Source organism: Clinocottus analis, unplaced genomic scaffold (assembly GCF_023055335.1).
Source record: "Clinocottus analis isolate CAN_PGR_092001 unplaced genomic scaffold, fCliAna1.0.p SCAF_1, whole genome shotgun sequence".
Classification (NCBI taxonomy): Eukaryota; Metazoa; Chordata; class Actinopteri; order Perciformes; family Cottidae; genus Clinocottus; species Clinocottus analis.
In genome coordinates, this window is record NW_027175820.1 from 13652894 (window position 1) to 13671124 (window position 18231).

General features: G+C 37.9%; 2 protein-coding genes across 2 annotated transcripts; both read right to left on the reverse strand.

Moving 5' to 3' along the window:
- Window positions 1-2933: 2933 nt before the first annotated feature.
- Window positions 2934-6679, reverse strand: irf8 (interferon regulatory factor 8). The gene is made up of 9 exons (XM_068572706.1): window positions 6533-6679; window positions 6228-6439; window positions 5604-5787; window positions 5296-5396; window positions 5002-5059; window positions 4519-4566; window positions 3979-4371; window positions 3718-3833; window positions 2934-3540 (listed from the first exon to the last, which is right to left on the reverse strand). Exons 2-9 carry the CDS (start codon window positions 6396-6398, stop codon window positions 3343-3345), a joined length of 1269 nt encoding a protein of 422 aa, XP_068428807.1. The 5' UTR covers window positions 6399-6439; window positions 6533-6679; the 3' UTR covers window positions 2934-3342.
- Window positions 6680-8682: 2003 nt separating this feature from the next.
- Window positions 8683-17613, reverse strand: dusp22a (dual specificity phosphatase 22a). The gene is made up of 7 exons (XM_068581166.1): window positions 17314-17613; window positions 16339-16372; window positions 15650-15732; window positions 15105-15154; window positions 12432-12506; window positions 12007-12178; window positions 8683-8969 (listed from the first exon to the last, which is right to left on the reverse strand). The coding sequence occupies exons 1-7, from the start codon at window positions 17332-17334 to the stop codon at window positions 8850-8852; spliced, it is 555 nt and encodes a 184-aa protein (XP_068437267.1). The 5' UTR covers window positions 17335-17613; the 3' UTR covers window positions 8683-8849.
- Between the last annotated feature and the right edge of the window lie 618 nt (window positions 17614-18231).

Consider the following 18231-nt stretch of genomic DNA (forward strand, 5'->3'; position numbering starts at 1 on the left):
AATACAAGCATGCACTTCCTTCTCTTCCTGCAGTCCCTGCTGTGGTGGGAAAAAAAATCTCATGTTGCTGTTAAATTAAAGTATCCATGGTGCAATACAATACCTGTGGTAATTTTAAACATAAACATGAGAAAAACTATTGAGGCATTTCCAATAAACTGCATATCAGAATTAAAAGTATATAGCTTACTTTTGGAAATGGTTTCTTCTCCTTTACAATTTACTTTACTGTCTCTTCTCAGACACATTCACGTCTTCACTTTGTGTTGACTATAGAGAAAAACATATGATATCATGTCCTTCACTGTATAATTACAGTATCGATCTACACTATCTATGCACCATGTTTTTCTGGTTTACTGAAACTAGTGTATGGAGGTATTTAATATTGTGGACTATCTGACTCCATGTGGTGTCTGGAACAACCTTCTGTGATGTCTGATAAGGCAAATAGCTAGTATATTGACAAAACATATGAAACATATCATGCACATTTGAGACGTATTAATGTTTTCGCTGAGAGTTAGGCCATTGCAGGTCTGTGTGGTAAACATGAAGCTACTGCCAGTGGATTAGCTTGGCAGACAGACTGCAAAACAAAGGGGGGGCGCCAGTGTGTCTTCGACCAAAAGTAACAAAATCTACCATAAAGCTAAAGCTCACTAATTAACGTTGTACGATTGTATCTTATTTGTTCAATCTGCATCAACAACCATTCTTTTTGTTGTTTTTGTTATCTCTGGACAAAGTATGGCTGTTTCCAGTCTTTAGATATTGATTATTCAAACTAACATGTGTACCCATAGTACAGGAACGTAATTCCAAATTCACATACAGTACTGCTATCTCTGATGACACGGAGTATATGTATATCCTAAATACATGATGGTAATCCAGTCTCAGACATGCTATTTGGGGTGTTGGGGTAGCGTTTCCTGTGAAGGTTTTTGAAGTAAGTTCCTGTTCTGTGGAACTGACAGAACTCCCCTATAGATAACCGCACCCACACACACACACACACACACACACACACACACACACGCACGCACGCACGCACACACACCCACCCACCCACCAACCCACCCACACTCACACACACACACACACAGCTACAACATCCGACCTGTGTATTTATTCAGTGAACCATTGATTAGATATTGTAATTTAAATGAAAGGTTTTATCCAGTGATGTCATATGAAAAGCACATGATTTCTTTCACGGTCTGAGTCATTACAGTAAACTTTGTTTTCATACAATTTTGTTTTTTTAAAGATTGCTTGAGCTACCCAGCCCAAAAAAAACATGTTTTTATTTAACTAAATTTATCGTGTGGGAAAACAAGTTGCATTATATTTATTTAGATGACCTTACTTTCATGTATTTATGATGATTTATGCTGTCAATTTTTAGGAATTCAGACAATTTCTACGAAGAAGAAGAAGAAGAAGAAGAAGAAGAAGAAGAAGAAGAAGAAGAAGAAGAAGAAGAAGAAGAATATATGTCTCATTGTGAATCAGATCCAGCTGAAGGGCGGAGAGTTTATTTCCCTTAAGTAGCGAAGATCCTCATGCAGTTTTTTTTAAGACTTTCCTTCAAACTGCAAAGTACTTTACAGTTTGAACTGAAAGACATTTTAAAAAAGGTTTTCCTGATCATGTGATAAAACATTTTTTCAAACAAAATGTTTGATTTCAGTCTTTTGTAATTCCTTATTGTCCCAGACAATATGAAATTCATATTATAATTTCGCATGTCTGTAAAAATGGTAGATCAATGTGAAATTTTCTTTAAACTTTTTAGCCCCACAAATATTGTAGTGTGTGCAGCCAAGCAATGTTCAAACCACAAGAGTTCAGAGTTTCAATTCTAATCAAGATCCTAAATGTAAATAAAAAAATATTTAATAAATTGGACTAAATTTGGGGAGGTGGGATTTATGAATGGAATTATACATAAGGCCACTCAAAGTTTTAAACTTATCTCATGGTGCAAACATTAAAACAGCAGTTTAGATTTGAATGTTTCATCTCTAAAGTCAGTCAAGCATTGACACGAACACACACGGAATATGCTGGCTGCAGTATTAGTTGTTTTTCAATGTTTCAATTTCTCACCAGCCATGCACCAATGGTTTGTATTCACTTCACTTGGTTTTCAACTTGCAGAGACATAGGTATTTCAGGTAATCCACTGAAAACATCAGACTTACTATCGTTGGCCTCAAAGTTTTGTTATCCTTTTTGGTTATGTGGTTACAGTATAAGTGCAGAGCCAAGTTTGTAGTTTCACAAATTGATTTTAATATTGTACAGATATACGAAATGACTACCTGGATAGTGTAATTATATTGTATGCTTTAGAAAGTGGATGGCGACATTTTAAACCATGTGTCATTTGTGGTCACTGAGCTTAAACGTTGTCCTATGTTCATGATGGGGAACTGTTTGTATTGGACACTCTTGCAATAATCAAGCAATCAAAATGAAACGAAATGAAACAACACAATTATTATAAAGACAAGCACGTGTAGTTAAGTAGAAACTTAGTTTTACTAGAAATGCAGTTTATAAAACAATCTGATAGTAAAACCTATCTGTAATGGCATGCAACATTGCATTTAAAATTACCTTACATTTGTTATCAAGTCATACAAAGATTTTTCAATTACTGTAAAAAAATAGAAAAATATCTGAAAGAATACCCATTTCCTCCACCTAACACCCCAAAAAATGGCAAAAAAACAAAAGGGAATTCAGCTTTGACAACTAAATTGTATATATCATACTATGTTTTCATGATATATACTATGAAAATAAATGATGTATTATATATATATATATATATATATATATATATATATATATATATATATATATATATATATATATATATATATATATATATATATATATATATATCTGTGTGTGTGTGTGTATGTGTACATATACATATACGATATTTTCTTGAGTTGTGTGTAACATATGAAAATATATCCTGTTTTATCTTGAGCTGAACACTCTTATAATAAAAAAGCAGAAGTTAGACACAAAGTTTGTGTTAGCGCTCCACGTAAGAAAACAAAAAAAACATGACTGATATACAAAATATTAGGGACAGCCTAATATTGAGCTGCATTTTAAAAGTTTTACTGTAGGAGCTTTACCCATCTTATACTTATGTCTTCACTGTGACTTAAAAAAGTCAAACTAACTGTATTACTGGCTTTTACCTGATATACCTTGTTCGAGTATGTTTGGAGAATAGGAAATGTCTCTAATATGTTGTACATTCAGTGTTGTCCACGCTGAAGAGCTCCTGGTAGGTGTGCTACTGCTCAGAGTTTAGGCAGTGATAGACATGTTGTCTCTGTAGCAGGCTGGCCTCTGGGGGCCGCTGTAGCTGCACAGGTCCTGGTAGATGCGGGCCAGCTGGTCACTGGCCACATTATCAGACATCTCCGGGTTTGGGTTGTTGCAGTAGGGCTGGGAGCGACGCATGTTCATTGCCTCCAGCAGGTGTTGGCAGTTCACCATAGTGATCTGCAATTGCGTAAGGAGATAGAAAGGTGTGTTTTTATTCTCAACAAACAGTATTTGCAATGATTAGTCATTTGCTGTCTTGGGAAGGTGTCAAGACTTCAATTTCTAGATGGCAAAGTGTATGTTGCTCAGTCAAATATTTGAGTGGGACGTATATTATGACTTGACTGGTCTTACCTGCACTATAATCAGTTTACTCTTGGCGTTGCTCAGGTCATGCAGCTCCTCACCGAAACACAAAGTCACTGCTGGATCAGGAGCAGGAAACTGACCCTCCTGGTACAGCTGTAGAGCTGGAACATACAAAGTACGCCAACAGTTGTGAAAACAATCTTTGCAAGTTTTCAATCCTCCATTGTGATGTTGCTTGCTTTAAGAATTGATAATGAATATATGCTGTTTGTGTGTTCAAGTATGTGGATAGATGCAGCGGCTCACCTTGAAGAAACTTTCCTGTGTCAAAAATCTTGACTACAGCATCCCTCTCAAGTTTACAAGGCACAGAGCTGTATTGGGAGCCCCCTTCTCCCAGCCCGCTCCAGAAGACTCGGCTCTGGCACAGCCTTTTGATGAAGATGCCTTCTTGGTTGGCACGGAGCAATACACCTCTCTCCAGGTGGCCCAGGAGCTTGCGCGTGACATGGCGCTGGCGGTCGTACTCGATGAGCTCAGCAGGAGGGAAATGAATGCTCTGCATGCTGTCTGAACTGTAGAGAGCTCCACGGCCCAGGTGCTGTTGTGGGGCAATCCGGCAGCCTTCAGAATGAGTAACAGGTGTGGTGTGCATCAGTTTTCCTCCATAGTAGAAACTGATCATCATCTGGGAGAAAGCTAGAGAAGAGAATATTTTTGTGAGCTTTGCAAATCACAAAAAAATAAAGTTGAAATGAATGCAGCCTGTGGTTCTTTATTACTGGTCATGTCGAACTATAGATCTGATTTTATTACAACGCTTTCATGGATTACATAAATGAATACCTGAGCTGAGATTTCCTGATGGCAAAGGGTCTTGATGCAGAGGGAAAGCTGTGAAACAGGAGGAAATGATTAGTTAAGGCCCTTCTTACAACAGTGTATACACACAACCACATTGTCATGTCATTATTTTGCTGCATCATCAGAAGTAGAATTTCTCTAGCACGATTTCAAACTAAATAATCCTCTTAGTCAGCAGACTTCAACAGGATGTTAGTCAATTCTTCCATCGCAGAATTCAACAGACAAGCAAATAACCTCTATTTAGTGCCCACAATCACATGAACATTTAATTTAGCTTTGCACTGTGGTTATTTCCAAAATAAGTCATTAAAGTTCATACCTTTCCAATATCTCTCTTACTTGAGAAATAAAACGAAAGGCTATGCTGCAGTTTCTAGCCACAACACTGACTGAACTATGAACAGCTAAATTTAGTCAGGGGACTATGTTATATTGTAAATTAGATAGAAACAATTGTCTTACCATTGATGTTGCCCTGGGACCAATACTCTGGACTGGTCTGTATACTACAGCCTTCCTCCTGCAAAAAGACAACAACAATAGAAGCTGTTGTCAACAAAGCACTCCACAGTTATGTACACCACATGGGAGCTGAGGAGGCTCATTGCAACATGTGTTGAAGTAGACCGTGTGGTAATAAAAAAAAAACATGAACCAAAGGCTAAGTGAAAATAAAGGCAAGTGATGTGACAGAGAGGAGAGAGAAGCAAGGATGACGTGATAATAAATGGTTTAAACTCTGAGGTATAGTCTGACCTCTTTAATGAGCTCCTCTATCTCTGCAGGGCTGCAGTCCATGTCAGTGATATCACTGGAGCTGATGGTAGCTGTCATGGTCATCAGTGAGCTTTTGCCATCTGTAGGTGAACGAAGAATACTTAAAGACTCTGTTTATGGCACAAATATGTAACTTCTTTCAATGATAATCATAATAATTGCAGGAGGAATCCAGTGATTTATGCTGCAACATGCATTGGACTTGCAATTCTAAGGATAGCATTATGCAACACATGTTAAAGGTCATCAATGCTGGCTTTCAGGACATCATCTTTTCTTAAACTTACTCTTCTGCTCTTCCTCGGGTACAATCCGGTAAACTTTATAGGGCTCAGAGATGTCCAGCTGTGACCTTTCTGTCACCTCCTCAAAGTCAGGGCTTTTATTCAGGGCACAGCGGAGTCTGGTTTTCCATGTTGCAGGTTCAGCCTTTTCCCCCTCCTTAAACTTGCCTTTAAACACAGCCCAGGCCTATGGAAGGAAAAACAACATATTAAATATGGCAGTGTATTACATTAATGTTGGATGCTACAAGAAAAAACGTGAAATCTTTATTTTTCAATTATCAGAAAAAATATTGGAAAAATACATGAATAAAAAAAGAAATTCTGATTTACATTAAGAATATTGTCATTTACAATTTAACACGAACACATTTAGTGTTAAAATAACACTGGTGCTTAGCAAGGCTTTCACATCACCATGTAAAAGTAAAGAAGCGTTAAGTTTACTACGCTATAACCAAGTTTCAACAATGACATCTATAGGTCTATTTAATAATTTACATCCGACCACAAAATCAATAGATTTAACATTTACGATCAAGTTCTACTTTTACGCACGACGCTGCGTAAAACCAAAACGGCATACCCTTTATAGCCTATTCTATCCATACGAGAGTAATTTCGAACCTTAAAAATGGACGCATCTACTTCTTGGTTGTAATCCTGTTTCCCTGCGTGTTTCCATGGAATTCGGAACATAGTGCGGCTTTCATCCTCCCACAGCAGCCCAGAGTACTGCCCACTCTGGATCTGCTCCACCAGCCACTGCTTCAGTCTCCGACCTCCCGAGTTTGACATCTTGATGGAGAAAATGATTTTTTTGGATCGTTTCCTTGTACCTAGATGATGAGGATATGTGTCATGATAGTATGTCTAACTTTTATTGTAATCTACGAAGTTCACCCTTTAGAATAGAAAGCAAAAGCACTTACAGTTGATTGAGCTGGTGTCCTTGTGGGTGATATCCTGAGAAGTTGATGGATGGCTGCCTGTCAGATTTAATCAAGTGACTTTGGCTTCTCCCTGTCACATGCCGATCGAGTTTATTGTGCTTCGTGTTATGAATGAAATAGCTGGGAGACGATTTGACAACGCTGCAGTACGCTAACCAATGAGTGCGTTGGAGCTTCAGTCGACCGGCCCATTCCGGAAGCGTTTTTCTCCTAACTGCGGGCATTTACAAGAAATGGCCTGACAGAACTGAAGGTTGTAAAGCTGCTGCCCACGCTTAGAGCTGCGCAGACGCGGGGCGCTGATTAAACACGGAAAGTCACAAGTTACCTTGTTCTGTGGGGGATTTCTGCGCTGTGAATCAAGGTGATATGTCCCGCTGACGCCCACTCAGTATACCACTGATACAACGCCTACATCAGGTTCAGTGTATGTATCTGTACAGATCTGTATGACGGCTCATAGGCTGATGACAGAAGTCCTCTCGGAGACATCATTGTCTAATAATTATGATGGTAGAATAGTAAGAAAGGAAAACTTTGTGCTGAATAATATTCGTGTTTTGGATCAAAGTTGAATTGGGCTAAATAATAAAGCCACGTTAATAATGTTGCATCATAGTCCTCTGTAGATCAGACAACATGCAACGTCATATATATTTGTTTGTTTCAGGCTATTAATTGTACACAAGTGATTTGAAGAAATCAGATTAGGGATTATAATTTTTTTACTGTAATTTTTTACCTGACCGCGCACCTATAGTAAAGCCTATTCCCAATTCCTCTTTACAACCACACGTACAAAATAAGCACATATATAGTAGGAATATAATACAAATAAACTACATTTCCATTTGAATTAATTACAATGTCCTTCCCCACAGAAATAATGGTTTTAGTTTCGAGTGACTAGTTGAACTATTCCGGTGAAGTCTTCTTATATTGTTTATGCATTATAAAATATGCATTGTATTGTTACTAATTTTATATAGTTTATTGTAATTTTGATCATCTAATGAGCTAACCTCTTAAAACAAAATAAAAAAATGAAACCCACAGTGTCTAAGCATTTCTTTAATCCTTGATAGTTCTTTTCTGGTAGTAAAACATGAACCAGACATTTTTAATGAAGCTGCCCAACCTTGGTATTGTACAAAGCAGCTTTATATCTGATCTGCTGAGTACAACCCAGAAACCTCTCAAATCTTGAACGTGGACTGAAATTCAAGAAGCTATTCTGCTTTCTCTTTTTATCAACTCCTCTAGAAATGAGTTGTGAAATACAATACTAACCACATAGAGTAATCTTCTCTGCCCAGAATGACGTTTCCAATTTCACAGACACGTCGTCCCATAGTGTTGATAGTACAGATTTATTATCATTTCCATAGTTTTTGTCAACCACTGCATTTCATTATAAAAGAAATGAAAAAAAACAACAACACATAAATACACATTTAAAAGAATTAGCTACATCCATTAATCTGTGTACAACACACAATGTAGAAATCATTTGTCACAATAAAAAGATGAATTAGAGCTTCAGTAAAATCAGGAAGACTTTCCATTTCAACTGCAGATATTCTTCATTTGTTCTTGTAGTTTAATTCAGCAACGCTTTTTGTAGCTTCCAAATTCAGTCTGCTGTGGATAAATTAAAGGAACTTCTTTTTTCTTAATTTTTTTTTTTTTTTTTACCAATTTTGACATTTACTTCAGATGTTTGCCTATGCCAACATAATAATTGGCATCAAATCAGTTGTACATTTATGGCCATTTCATTGTCCACCAGCATAGACTAGACATCCACATAATTGGAGACAACATGTTCCTTTAAAGGCAGCATAATCTGTCACTTATTTAAGGCTACCCAGCTGATAAATGCAAGTGTAAAGAGTCCACATGGGAGTGTAGTTTATTTATGACGGCTAAGGTGCTGAGGATTTTAGAGTAAGGCACCAATACCTCAGTTGTGGCTGTACTCAGTTAAGGGAACAAGGAAGGTAGGTATACATGAGTATGTAGCCCAATTCTAAATCGACCCCCATAGATTAAAATGATTAGACAGCTGTAATTAAAGTATGAAATATATTTAACCTTGTGCTTTTCAGAGTTGTACACAGGCCTTAAAGTTGGTTACAACTTGGGTTTTATTTGGAATAGAGTACAGGATGATATACTGCCATTTACGGACAGTTTGGGCAGGACTTTAGCATGACCAGCAGCCAATGTTTTAGCTTTTGCGTTCAGGATCAGCAGAGTCTGACGGCAGAGCAGAAACATCCTGATTTCTCCATTGTCAGTGTCCTCCTCCCTGCTCGCTGTACTGTTGCTCTGTGTACTGGCTCAGCAGGGCACGCACCTGCTCCTGGTCATTAAATGGACTTGGGCGGAAACTGGACTGTAGCCATGTTCGGTACTGAGGACAAGAGGACAGACACACAAAACATAACTAATTGCAATGCATTGTTTGATATCTTACTGACTATACATTTTACACAAATATGTAGTGGCTTTGACAGGCAAACTTTTATTGTGTTTTTCACAGCTGTAATGTCAATGGAAACTGACATTTGCATTCTGGAGACTATGTGATCTGTGCTTGATGTCTTTGGTCTGTTTGCCATGAAGTCACATAACTTGAATTGATCATGATGGATCAGAGTTGTTTAAAAAAAAAAAAATCTTCTTATAAAAGATTCCACAAATATAGTTGTGAGAACAAAGTCAATTCAAGTTACTGTATTTCTCTCATCTTGAAAATCAATGGAAAATCAACATACCAGACAAAGTCAAATGAGAAACCTGACTATTGTTTAGTACACACTTTAATACGGTACATGAAATGCTAAAGGTTGACTCACATGTGGAGCTACTGTATGTGGACTCTCAAGTCTACCTGATCTTTATTTTGTCTTTTTTTGTATTTGTCCCATAGTCAGATCACAGAAACAAAATTATATCAAGGGCGCTATTCTGCAAACTGCTATCGTGTCATCTTTAAAAAAAAAATTGAACAAAGACACTTGGAAGGGAACAAATCTTTTTGGTCCTTCAAAACAGATTGAAAACAACTAAACATTATCTATTATAATGTCTTGAATATAAGCAGTTAACAATATAAGCAGCTAACAATTGTAATTATCCACCTATTAGCGGAAAAAAGTCACACCCACTCTGGACTACTACAGTATGTTTCTAGATAACAGAGTTGAAAGGTTGTTTTTCCTTTCATTGAACCTACATGAAGACAGTTATGGGATGTGCACTTAATGTATTTCACATGTTTTTCTGTGACTATATTTTGTTACTGCTGCATTTGTGACTAAACTACATTGTTGTCTTCAGGATTTGTCACTTTCTATCTGAGGATTTTCCATATGTGGGAAAACACAAACACAGAAATACCATTTCCCCTTAAATCCTCGAAATCAGTGCAAGCGCTACAAACAATGAGCATTTTTTTCAGTCATGTTATGTTGCAAGATGCTGACAGTAATACTGAACACGTGATGAGCAGTACAACGCTAATGCAATCCCAGCAAACCCCCTGCAGTTCCCCTTCTCTACTCAGCAGCTGGGCCACTGTAATGAGATCACACACTCGATGCCTTCAAGTCACTACAGTGCTGCAGAATGTTAAAGCTGCGGATCGCTATCCACAATTTGCTCATTTAAAACCCAAACTGCCAATAGTCAAATGCTGTGGAGACGATGGTTCAAATAAAAATGCAAATAGAAATTGTATATTGTTAAAAATACCATTAATACTTGAAAACCACATTCTAGTTTTCTGATGACATTCTGGTCTTGAACCAGTATTTTAATAAAAGCATATGGCATCTGTCATATATTCTTAGGTACATTGTTCAACATTTTTTCTGCATGAAAAAAGAGCTAAAGATCAGATTGAATATTAAACCAAGTTTGAACTGCTATTTCCTATAAGTAGGCTTCCTGAAAGTGAAAGTAGACAACTATGAGTATTGACGTCAGGTCTTTGTCTCTAGTAGTGTGGGTTCATAAATACATTTCCTAAAAGGCTCCTCATCCATCTCATAAAAGTCCATGGAGCTTCACAGAGTTGTCGAGGTTAAATTCCTAATATCAAACACGTCACATGTCACAGTTTGCATTTAACCAAGTCCACGTCCTTTAAGGTACAACACAGAAGAATTTGGAATACTAGCTCTGAGTTCACATGTTGCAAACAAATTGCAATAATAATGAATTATGAGGTTTTTTTTCATACACCATCAAATGAACACCATGAACCTCACACAAATTATGTTTCACAAACCTATGATATATTTTACAGATTGAATAACTGATTACTTTGTTACACAAAGGTCTCATATGCCGACGCGATAATGACAGATATTGTGGTGATTTCTGAGCTGTTTCAAACAGTAAGGCTGGGTTGCACCAACAAGGATTAAATTAATTCTGGTTTAGAGTTACGCTAGGGTTAGTAAATCTAGGTTTAAACTGGTTTATATTTAATAATAGATGTGTTGCACATCTTAACTTTGACCCTGGATTAGTTAAACTAGTTTAAACCAGGGTTAAAACAGGATTAGTTTATGTTCAATGTCTGCCATGATGGATTCTGACGAAATGTATACAAATTCACAATGTACGTTTAACAAATACGGAACTAAATAACCCTAAATAAATAAAATCTTGTTCCTTTTTAACTTTCTGTTATCATAGAATTCAATTGGGTTTAACTTATCTCCAATTTTCCTGCAAGGAACTCCTTCCTCTAACTCTATCCAGCGAAGATATGCAGCCATGTTGTCAATAAAACGCAGATAAACCTCCTACAGGGGTGGTTTAAATATAACTGCTAATCCTGGTTTAGTCTAAGTTTAAAATAACTGGTGCAACAGATTTAATTTTAATCTTGATTTGAATGAGAATTAAACCGAGATTACCAAAGGGTAACTCTTAAACTAGGTTTAAACCTGGTTTAAACCTAGTTTAAGAGTTAATCCTTGTTGGTGCAACCCAGCCTAAGAATCACAGCTATGCTGGTTCAGCCTGAGAGTTCATTATTTACTGTAAAACTAATTTTAACATCACAAACAGTACAAAGACATAAACACAAATGATACAGTCCTCTACAACTGTTGGTTGGTATATCATGTTTCATAACAATGAGATAGCCACAATTAACGGTTGATAGGTTAACCACCGACTACATGTGCAGTGTGATCGTTGTATGTGTCATATCCTGCAGTTCCTGTGCATGTCGACCAACATCAGCACATAACACACATTGACATTTAAAGAATACTATTATATCGTACAGATAGAACTTGGCTCGTGAAGAAAAAATATATAACATTTTGCATTTTTAGTTGAGAATCTTGCAATTTAAAATGTCTGCAAACAGGGCTGGGTTCTCTCCGTGGGTATCTTGTGTGTGTCTGTGTGTTTCTGCATGTGTGTACCTCTGAGACTTGTGTCATCTCGTACTCCTGCAGCTGCTGCCGGAAGCCAAGGTTTGGGCCGGCAAAGGAACGAACAGCCTTGACAGCAGACAAACACTCATACTGGTTGCACTGGGTGACAGTCATCAGGTAGGCCACCACCAGAGTAGTGCTGCGGGATACACCTGCGAGGCTGCAGCAAAGCAAAGCACACGGCTTGGTCATTGTCATACAGCAACTTCACATTTAAACACTTTATTTCTTTCTGCTAAAAAGGTCAATAACATAACAGGTACTTAACTGTTTTTTATTTTTTTTTATCTTAAGGTTGTTTTTACTTCTGCCCTTTAAGGGTCTTTAGTCTCCATCCCAAATGAAATGAACACGGCATGTCTTGACTGCCCTCGAGGACAGATGCTGGTTACAGATTTGGACATAAAACCTACCAGTGAACGAGACAAGCTCCACCATTCAGACGACATTCATGGATGAAGCTGATGCACTCTTTAAAATGCTGTAATCTGAAGAGTAAAAGGACAACAAAACAACGTTTATACAACAACAAAAAAGTGTGTCTGTGGTTTGCAGTACAAAATAATGGAACTACTGTTTTGAAAAAATAGCATTTGAAATATTGCTCATTAAATCAGAGAATCACATTTTTTTGTGCAAAGGTTGAGGGATGTTGGGTTTTAAAGGTTGTAAGTTGGAAAAGTCTTTTTAAAAATAGACGACACCATATAGGATATGAGAAAGCACACCTTGAACTGAAACTCCTACGTTGAGGCCCTGACTTTGTGTTTCAAATAAAGTGGTGAAACTATGACAAGCTGATACTGTTCTGATTTGGACTGTAGAAACTGCAGATGCCAGAATGGGTCGGTTAGTTTTGATAATTTTTGTTCCATTGTCTAGAAGTAGTGATATATCTTCAACTACTCCAACTTGTCATGTGGTAAAAAGGTTCGGTCTGCTCAAACAGAGAATATGTGGTAGACCAAAGCTCAGACAGTTGGGGCAGACAAGGGAAGTAACTGTCCTTGTTTTTGTCGATCTGCAAAAATTACATCAAGATCCAACATTCATTCATTCTGTGTTTACAAAAGTAAATAACAAGGACAGAAATTAACCTCCTGCCTTGAGGTGAAACACTCTCGTTGGTATGCTTCTTTCCTCCATAATAAAAGGTTGACTCATACCGAGGTTGTGTCAGACCAACCTATAAGACTTCTCAAATATGCAAGCCAATTCAAATGACAAATTATTGTAACAAAATATTGTTCCCAAAACACAAGCAATGCGCATTGCTGAAGATACCGAAAATCCTGAACAGTTTCTGCAGCACAATGAGTGCAACTTCTCCTCAAATATTCTTCTTGTTCACTGTCAGGAAACACTGATGTTGCTTTGCATAGTCAAGAAGTGCTTGGCTGATAGCACTGTCTCCTGAGGAGCAGATGCTGGTTACTCAATAGCAGACAGAGTAACAGACTGGGGCTAAAATAGATTGACTGCCACCATACTTTTTTTTATCTTCTTCCTGAGATCCAAACTCCTCTTCAAAAGATGTCTCCTCAGCACTTAGTTTTGTCTTCCCAGCACAGAGGTTTCCGGCTGTCTTGTTTAATATGCAGAAAGTTTGAGGTTTTTTTTAACTCGTTGAATCTAGAGAGTAATACTGAAACAAACTGTTGAGCAAATGTAAATTTAAAATGAAAAAATAGCTTGTGCAACTCTATGGTATGTTAAAATGTTATCCAATACAATTTTTATATATTTTTATCAATTTTTATATATATATATAGTCCAATATATATATATATATATATGAATATGGAACAATAACAAAAGGATAAACTTGGTTATAAACACAGACCCGTTTCAAAAATGCATATCTTCTTTTGGAAATGTTTGATGCAAATTAGTTCACAGCTTCATGGTCAGCGCTCACTGTGTAATAAAACCATGAGAATGTGAAGAAGGGGAATGCCCTTTCCTCCTCGATCAGGTTCATGTGCACGTTAGCAAATGCGTAAAATCAACATTTAAGGTAATTCAATATCTTGTATTGAACAATAATGAACAAGTTGGCTTTGATGTCCCAAATTGTTGTTAGTAACATTCAAACTTTTGATAGGCAACTCGTCAGCCACTACTTCTCTAACTATCATAAAATGGAGTTTTCTGAGACCCTTGCTTAAGATTTATCCAATAAACTTTTGTGGGCCTAATATTGACAAGTTGTTTATTTTTCTTTTATTAGGTAAGCGATGCAGTAATTGTGATTTAGGGCTCTACAATTGGACCTGACAACATCCCAAAGTAAAGAAACACACTTTAAGGACATTTAAGATGTTTTAGGCAGCTTCAAACTGCTACAGTTGCTCCAAAAAAATACAGAGCCAACATAACAAAAACGTTCCCTGATGTGGATCCTATACATGGGAGAGGCAGTCAGACCTGGCCACACAGGCTCCCTGTCTGGCGGGGAGCACAGTGGTGCATCAGTTGGCCTCACCACTCCCGACAGTCAGACCAGTGATTGTGACAGAGGGGGTCGAGACCAACAACCAGATGTCACACTAAGCTTTCCTTCCTCTGATGCCTGAGGGAAGGACACTTGATTACGACACTGGAGGTCAGACACCTCAAACCCAACTTTAATCAGCAACATGCAATAAAACCCTGATTCTTAGTAACTTGCATTTTATCCAGCTCTGTTTGCATTTTACACATCTCCTGCCTCTTTCAACACCAAAGCTGCCTCCATATGAACAATGACACGCTGAACAAACTATGTTTCTTTCTATTACTTTGCCCTCTGTTTTAATTTTTCCATTTTGTATAAATGAAACAAGCCAATGTTTGTAAGTAGTAAGATAAAATAACTACCAATTAAAAAATATAAATCAGTTTTCTAAACTATAAAACATCATGAAATAGTTGTAACGGTTTGCATTCGGCCGTCACACCCTGGTGCCACAATCTAAAGGGTAGTTGTGTTGAAATAATACTGCCTGACTCATTCGTGCTCATCCGACATTTAAAAATTTGAGGTATGATCTTCGGCTGAGTGTGTTTGTGTGTGTGTGTGTGTGTGTGTGTCTGTGCTTACTCACAGGTTCTGGCTTGGATCATCAGCTGCATTAATACAAAGATACTTCATGTTCTGTAAAACATACATGCATAACAGCTAAAAAGAATATAGGCCATACAGGTCTCAAGATTCCCTGTAAATCTCCCCCTAGATTTATATTGCCAAACATGATGGCCCTGCTCGGTTATGCAGGTGAGAATCAGTCACTCCATCTCATGTGAGCCAATTATCTTTTGTCTGGAACCCAGAATCATTAAGGTGGGTCTGTAATTTATAGTCCCTCAATATAGTTCTTAAATTACGACTGCTTCCTGGGGTTTAACATTATCTAAATTAATAACACACACGCACACACAAACACACACAAACACACACACACACACACACACACACACACACACACACGCACACACGCACGCACACGCACACACACACAAACACACACACTAACTCATCACCACCCCCAGCTGGCTGACATGCTGCATCACATTGTTACTTGCCAATCTATACCAAAATCTCAATGTTCACAAGATAGTTTGATCCAACCAACATGGATTTTCCATTCACCTCAAGCACAGGTTTAGCATTGTCGTACACAGACAGGATGTGAGTGATTCCATTCTTAGACAGAAACACTCTGTTTTCCGCATCTGGGATAAAGAGAAAGAGGAATATATCTCACCAGAGTCATGTCAGTGACAATCAAACGCACAAACAGCCAGTATTATTGAATGGTGCTGCAGAGGCTGGTCGGTTAACTGTTAACATCATTTGGTACAGTGAGGCCTGTGGTAACTTGTTCCTGTCTCTTGAACTAATTTTAGTCATCATGCAGAGAGATCATTGCGGCATCTAAAGTTAGAAACCTGCAAGTGCACATTAGCTGAGAAGGGGTTGTTTCGGGCCAGGGAGTGACACACAGATAGCTGCTGCAACACCTTTTTTTAATCTTAATTGTCTTTGTCAACAAGGCATTTCCATCTCCTCACTGAAATATATCTTTGACAGAAGAACTACTTTCAGCTACAAAATCTGATGTTTGTTTTTGTCAAGCTTGATGTCTAAAAAAAACAGCAATACGTTTAAGAATACTAATGGTAAGGTGTTATATTCTACTGGAGCAATCCGCCCACCACTCATTCCTAAATGCAGTGCTGGGCCTTCTGCCTTTGGTACTTAAAGCCTTACCTGACTCAGCTGAAACACTGTGTACATCACATTTACAAACACCAAATCAAGTTGTCTCATGGTCTTACCTCTTATATTCCCAAGGTAGAGTCCATCGACAATCTGTGAAGCAGCAGGCACAGACATGTTGTATTAAGATTAGAAATTATTACAGTCTAGCTTCAAAATCTTCACTTGAAAAGAAGCAAATGTCTATGGTTGAGCCAGATTGGATTTTTTTGTACCAGCATATCATCCCCTACAGCCTTACAAGGCCTGAAGCATCAATGCATGATTATCAGGACAAAGTGATGAGTGGCAAGCAGCCACTGAGTGTTGCTGTACTTCGGAACTAGTACCATAAAGCAGAAGGTGTCTGAAGAAAAGTGCTAGAGTCACACTAATAAAATGAATGACCGGCCTGTTGTAGCAATTAAGAATGGATGTACAGAGTATCTGCTCCGGCAAAGTCATTTTAAGACAACATTTTAATGTACTATTCTTACTGTAGCAACTTCTGTTTGAAAGAAAAAATATGGTGAAAATGGTGTTAAGATTTTCTGTAGACCAACTAATGCAATGGGTATCAATGCAATTTGGGATGTTAGCAGTGACTTTTCACCATCATTTGAAAAATATAAATAAGGTATGTAAAAAATAAAGAATAACAATATTGCAATAATCTATAGAGTTGTTGCTCATGAATCAGAGTCAGGTACAGCAGCCCTGGAATAAGTATCATCACACAAGCATATGTATTAATCGGAAATGTAGAAAAATAAGAATCCAGATGGCATGCCATTAGAACTCAAACTAGAGGATTATTACCTCAGTATTGGAAGATGTTTAATTATTGTTTAAACGTTGAAAAGGTGAACTATCTGCCGCTTCTGCACTTATTATCCAAAATGCATTTTCTGTTTTATTTCCATTGCTTAAATCAGTGGGGCAAAGTCACGTGATTGGTTTAATGACTATGGTAGGAGAGGCACGCTACTAGACTTTGTATAATGCACCATAAAAAGCCACAACAAACCTGCACATGAAACAAAAACAAAGCCTACCTTATTCATTCCATTGCCCATGATGACTCTGAAACGGTCTACGATGAGCTAACACTGGTAGAATTTTTAACAAGGACTTTTAAATCGAAAACCTGAGGCTTGACTGGCTGCAGACTCAACTAACTGTGGACAACCTTCACCCGAGTCGCTATGCTTGTCTTCGACTCAAAATGTTTACGTTCCACCACTTAAAACAACACATGTGTCGTTCATTCAGCTTCATCGGTCACAGCTCCCACAACAGTTCCGACATGCTGGATCATCTTCCGGATTGTTTTTACTCGAAACAACTTCAGCGGCGGGTTCATCCGGTAAGTGACATCACAGCATGTGGCCGTCAGCTCAGCTGCGCTGTCCTATAACTCTCATGTGTAAAACCATGTAGACGTGCAGATTATGAGGAAACTGACAGGCCTGTGCATGACGTGGGCTACCCTATTGTGCAACATCCACTTGGAGACATTATGAAGAATAATGAATATGCATCGCTTCATAAAAACGGAAACCCTCTTGCAAGCTAACCCCACACACATACATACATACATACACACACACACACACACACACACATACACACACACATTTTCAGCGTTGGTTTACACGACAACTAGAGTGCGTCACTGGCAAAGGACATCTCCCTCCAATTCAAGGATTCATCAGTAATGTCAACCACAGGAAATGGTGCAGTAACCTACTGCTCTTTGCGTGTGCAAAGGTATGGTATAACTAAATACGTTGGTAAGAAAACCAATCTGAAAGTTGAAGTGAGGAAATGCTCCACCGGATGTCATACAAAATAGGTGTACAAGGACTATTATTTTAGTCCTTGTACACCTATTTTAAGCCTTTTAAAAAAATTAAGTTATATTACGCTAATCACCAAGTATACGATTACCAACTGCGAAAGACACATTGGCT

Coding starts and splice junctions, on each gene's coding strand:
- irf8 (XM_068572706.1), bottom strand. CDS start 6,398: ATGTCAAACTCGGGAGGTCGGAGACTGAAGCAGTGGCTGGTGGAGCAG. Junction 5,060..5,295: donor TAGAGGAGCTCATTAAAGAG/GTCAGACTATAC, acceptor GTCTTTTTGCAG/GAGGAAGGCTGTAGTATACA. Junction 3,834..3,978: donor CACAGGAAAGTTTCTTCAAG/GTGAGCCGCTGC, acceptor TGTATGTTCCAG/CTCTACAGCTGTACCAGGAG.
- dusp22a (XM_068581166.1), bottom strand. CDS start 17,334: ATGGGCAATGGAATGAATAAG. Junction 15,733..16,338: donor CTACCTTGGGAATATAAGAG/GTAAGACCATGA, acceptor TCTTTATCCCAG/ATGCGGAAAACAGAGTGTTT. Junction 12,507..15,104: donor GATGATCCAAGCCAGAACCT/GTGAGTAAGCAC, acceptor TTTACTCTTCAG/ATTACAGCATTTTAAAGAGT.